General features: G+C 38.3%; 1 protein-coding gene and 1 long non-coding RNA gene across 3 annotated transcripts in view; one reads left to right on the top strand and one right to left on the bottom strand.

The window, feature by feature from the left end:
• The window catches only part of LOC106938681 (PDZ domain-containing protein 2-like), a 66,933-nt gene extending 64,161 nt beyond the window's left edge, over positions 1-2,772 (bottom strand). For both annotated transcript variants that reach the window (XM_015020810.1, XM_015020811.1), the window contains exon 1: positions 2,368-2,772. In XM_015020810.1, the coding sequence (XP_014876296.1) occupies positions 2,368-2,484 (117 nt within the window). In that variant the 5' untranslated portion in view covers positions 2,485-2,772. The remainder of the gene's footprint in view (positions 1-2,367) is intronic.
• Positions 2,773-3,601: 829 nt separating this feature from the next.
• LOC106938680 (uncharacterized) lies at positions 3,602-4,456 on the top strand. The gene is made up of 2 exons (XR_001422677.1): positions 3,602-3,895; positions 3,987-4,456. It is a non-coding gene; the product is annotated as an uncharacterized LOC106938680 (long non-coding RNA).
• The last annotated feature ends 678 nt before the right edge of the window (positions 4,457-5,134 follow it).

Below are 5,134 nucleotides of genomic sequence, written 5' to 3'. Positions count from 1 at the left end.
AAAAAAAAAAAAAAAAAAAAAAAAGAAAAAGAAAGAAACATCCTCGTAAAAGTACACACCCAGACTGCGCAGGGTAAAAAAAAAAGTTAAATGGATCGGTTTGCTTTAGGCATATCCAACTGCCCGATGAACTAGTGCAGATTTATCTGCAGATGCGAACCAGGAGGAATTTGTGAAGATGTGAGTTCAGACCCCAGCAAGTGAAGTGCTGGTAATTTAAGTGGAGATTTAATTTAATTTATTATAAGTTATCGGGGCTGTAGTGATTAGTTTTTGTCACTATGGAGAAAAAGTTAGATGCATTTATCTGCATTATGTATAATGGGATCTGGTTTCACGGTTCAACTGGATGAATATTAACTGAACTGCATAAAAATGCGGCTAAATAGCTGATGTTAATGTGATTATGATTTAAAAATAGTACATGACCAATTCTTTTAATCCTGTCGGTCAAAATGACGGAGAACAAAAAAGTCTAGCGCGACCTCTGATCTACACATATGACTTCTACTTATTTTTGACACAAATGGAACCCCATAATACAGAGCTGGTAGTTGTGCTCCTGTGTGTGACGAACAAAGGTGTCAAATCCCGTCGCTAACATTGACACAAGAGCTATGAATGGCTGGGAAAGGTGAAAGTTCATCTATTAAATTGACTGAAGATGAACACATAAACTAAAAGCTGGAACATAGACATTTTTATCATTGTATTTGTGAGCCTGCCTCTTTATTATTAAATTGAATATAATTTCAGATTCTTTCATAACTTTTCTTCAGGTTAACTTGTAAAGTGAGCTATTATTGTTACAGGTTTATTTTCTAAACTACAGAAGGGATGTTAGGGATGCTTGGACTGATGTTGATATCTGACAGTAACACTGCTCTTATGTTAGATTTACCAATATTTCATTTTAGTCATTTTTTTTTACCTGATTACTCATTTAATTGTAAGAATAATCATTAAAATGCTCGATTACTAAAATATTTGTTTACAACAGCCTTAGGAATGTTGAGTAATTTATTCATAACATATGAATATGTGAAATTCTTTCAGTAAGGTGTTTGCATGTTCTCCCCATGCTTGTGCAAGTTTTTTCTTTGAACATTATTCTCACAGACCAAAGATATTCATGTTAGTGACTATCTTTGCTTCAACATAAATTGCAGTTTAAAGGAGTGCATACATGCTTGGTTGTGGCTTGTGTGTCTCAGAGTCGTCTTGTGATGGACTACTCTGCCTCCTGCCAGTGACTGCTAGCACCAACCACAAACATGAGGCCTGGCCAGGACAAGTGGGCACAGGTAGACACTTACACTAAGAGTTCTCCTGTCTATTACTGACCCCTAAACATTGGTTTTGTTTCAATAAAATAAAGTTTAAATACATAATATTTTATTTAATCACATTTTGCTATTAACTAGAACTAGTGCCTTCAAAAATGTTTTGCCTTGATATGAAAATGGTAGAGGACTCATAGTATTGGTATCAGAATACAAATGTCTCTATCTTCACAACCTTTTTTCAGACTCAACATTGCTTTTTCTCCCATTTGATGACAGATCTCAGAAAGATTCTTCTATGTGGCTTCCCATTCTTTATTACACTCTAAATGATGTTTATGTAAAAGTAACAACTGGTAGTCAATTAAAGTTTTTTTGGTGAACTTGTATTTCAGGATTAGAAGTAAAACATGCAGGCAGATGAGTTTAGACAAGATTAAATGAAATAGATTATTCATTAAGTTGTGTGGTCTTAGTACATCTATTTATTCTTTGAGTTCAGAGTCTTATGAAGCTATAAATTTGGTCATGTATTTGGACTGAACATAAAAAATAAAATGAAAGATGAAAATAAAGAGACTTTTATGCCTTAAAGCCACTGCTTACATAATACTACTCCTTGCTTTACAAATGAAACATTTTTTAGTATCCCAATAAAACTGAATGGATACTGGTAGAAAAAATTTGAACACCATGAAATAAAGAATATTTAAATATTTTTTTATATTTACTCTCAACTCCTAAAGGGTTTATTATTAGAATCTGGTTTTATCCAGGTTATAACCAGAAACATAAGTGTTACAATTCCTGAATATTGTGAATATCAGTATGGACAGATGAAGATTTACAAACAAATCTGATAGAAAATCCTATTAAGAAAATACAAAAGCATTCAAAGTTTTTCACATGATTGTCGCCACAATGTGAAATCTGCAGTTCTGAAATGTAAAGAATCAGGTGAAATTAGTGTAATGCTTAAATTTTAAAGCAAAGGTGAGTATTTAAAATGTTTATTAGTTGAAAGCAAAGATGAGTGGAGATTTGCAGTAAAAAGTGAAAATAGTGGGTGAGAGTAGTGAAGTACCTTATATTCCAAACTGTCTTCTTTTATGTTAGTGTTGTTAGATCTCACCATCTGAGCCCTGTGCCAGTCCTCCAGCAGCAGGAGAATGCTGAGGGCGTTGTCCTGAGTAATAGGCATACTGACATTTTGAGCCTGCTGCAGACCCCTCACTGACAGTAACAATGATGCTTGCTACCATCAGAAAAGTAGCAGTAACCAATGTTGGCTTAATTTCCCAAATTCAGTTCTGAGCAACAATTACTTAACAGAAGTTGAGTTAACTTAAAAAAAAAAATGCCAACGTGATCCGGAGGGGAAGAAGTCGTATTGCTGTCCACAGTGGTTGAACAGTGGTTCTGCAGTATCAGACTATCACCTGGAAAACACACATAAGTGTAGAAAACGTGTTACATTGTAGCAGAAAGCAAAAGATGGCATGCAAATAAACATTTAAAAATAATAATAAATTTGTTTAATGCTTCCCTCAATTTTGTACAACCTGCTGATTATGTCCATTGATGGCTTTGTTACGCAAATTCAAGTTTTTTGAAGTTTATATCATGTTATGTTATTTCCTCATCAACCACATATTTGGAGTGTTGCTTTGATTCTTTCATGCATGTTTGAGAAATCCTTGATTCTCCCATTGCCGATGTGCCTCCTTTTTACTCAAAACTCCACCTTGGAGCTTCAGTCTCCATTTAAGCCTTCCTTCCACAGGTTACCCTTGTCCTGTGCTAACTCCACACAGCTCCTCTAACTAGCAGCAGAAACAACCAAACATCTGGTGGAAGTTGAGTTAATCATACACACTGCAACACTCCTCAGAACTGTTGTAAACGGCATCAATGGAAGGCATGAAGAAGCATTGTTATGATACATGCAGAAGGGAGAATGTTGGAAAGGGTAGGTTGGTTGTTAAAAAGACATAAGTCAATTTCAAGGCTTCAAATACAGCTATGATACAAACTCAAATTTCTTGTAAATTGTTTTTGATATATACTGTATTTTTTAGAACAATTGAAGGTAACATAGTTACTTGATTGTGCTATGAAATGGCTCTATGTACCTGGAAATGCATCATACATATGTGGATAAGACACAGGCAGAGGAGGAAAAGAAATTACCTTCTCTGTTGGTGTGAACATCTTTGAAATACCAGAAGACAAAAATATCATGCCTGGTGGCAGCTTGTCAAGGTCAATGTTTCAATTCTGAGTTTAATAGTACACACAAGCAGCCAACACATAGGGCCTTTAAAGATTCCAAGTAAGAAGAGCTAAATGCAAGAGCAATAAATAAATAAATAAATAAAAACAGCAAGTATTGGAGAGCAGAGTGGTCATAAAAGAAAATTAAGTTGAAAGACATGGTGCTGGAGGAATTGTTAGGTTCTGGGTTTTTCTCCACTAGATGGAGTCCTGGAGGCGGCTGCACAGGGGACGGACCTTTGACGTCATCCACACACTGGTCAGCAATTACGTCCTTACCTGCGGCTTAAGAGAAGCGGTTTACCAACTCTTTGATGCCAGATTGTTGACTAGTGATGGTACTCTCTTGGCCCCGTGCTCTTGTTGATTGCTGTGTCATCCTTGCTTTGATCCCCGAGTAATCAGACTCTCTGATCTCTGTTTTCTTAGGACTTACCCGAGCATCCGGATCTGGACCTCCGCTCCCAGTTCCCCCCTTGTGATACTGGCGGAGGTCACCCGCCAGATGCCCGAGTCTCCACTGCAACTTTACAGTTCAATCCTTCTCCAATCCTCACTCAAATTGGCAAACCGTCCGCACAGTTGTTCTCCAAGCCCTGGGCGACCTGTCCATTCCCCAACACCAGCTCAGATCAAGCCGCTGCTCCTAGCTTCCGTCAAGGACTCGACGTTTCCTGGCATACTCCTCCGTAACCAAAGAAACGGAAACCCAGAACCTCTGACTTCCTCCAAAGGTTTCACACGCCTGTAAGTTCCTCCTTCCTCTCTGATCACAACGCTAATTTCCTACAACCTCAAACTCATCATCTCCCCTGTGTTTTTTTCTTAGTGTACTGTTGGTGCTGCTGCCCGCCGCTCAAACCAGTTTCCCTCCTGCTCATAATAAACCTGTTAAACTTTATTTGTTCTCCTGTCTGTGTTCTTGCATGTGGGTTAATCAAATTACACCCGACAAGACAGAACAATCTGGCCAACCAATTAGCCCCGCAGACACTATCAGGAAAACCCTGTCCGAACAACAAGCAACGTTACAAACCCATGAATCTGTTTTACGCAAACTCCATGCTACTCACGAGGAAACCAACCAGAAGTTAGAAAAAACTGCTAACTTTTTACAAACTTCTATCCAACAGCCTTCCGAGTCTGCGCCAGCTCCAGCTCCTGAACCATCTAGCCGGTCCATGTTTGCCGAGTTTCACCCTCCGCCGCTTTAAAGGTTTGATGCAGAGGCTTTCTGATGCAGTGTTCTCTAGCCTTTAATCATTCCCCTTCGAGTTTTTCCCACGACGGTGCCAAAATAGCGTTTGTACTAACCCATCTGTCTGGTAAAGCATTGGATTGGGCTGAAGCAAAGTTCCCTAATCTGGCTAATTTTGGATGTACATTTGATGAGTTTCTGAAGGAGTTTAAGCAGATATTTTGTTATGATCCTGACAAGACGGCAAACTCATGTGACTTGTGGAACCTTAAACAAGGAAATAAGTCTGTGGCTGAGTTCGCTATTGATTTTCGTATAAAGGCAGCAGCATCTAGCTGGAATCAACCTGCTTTAAGGAGTGCGTTTTTTTCATGCCTTA

The sequence above is a fragment of the Poecilia latipinna genome, unplaced genomic scaffold (genome assembly GCF_001443285.1).
Source record: "Poecilia latipinna isolate Pla-1442-1.1 unplaced genomic scaffold, P_latipinna-1.0 Scaffold2666, whole genome shotgun sequence".
In the NCBI taxonomy this organism is placed as follows: domain Eukaryota; kingdom Metazoa; phylum Chordata; class Actinopteri; order Cyprinodontiformes; family Poeciliidae; genus Poecilia; species Poecilia latipinna.
Note: the sequence above shows the minus strand (reverse complement) of the source record. Positions and strands in the feature narration are given on the sequence as shown.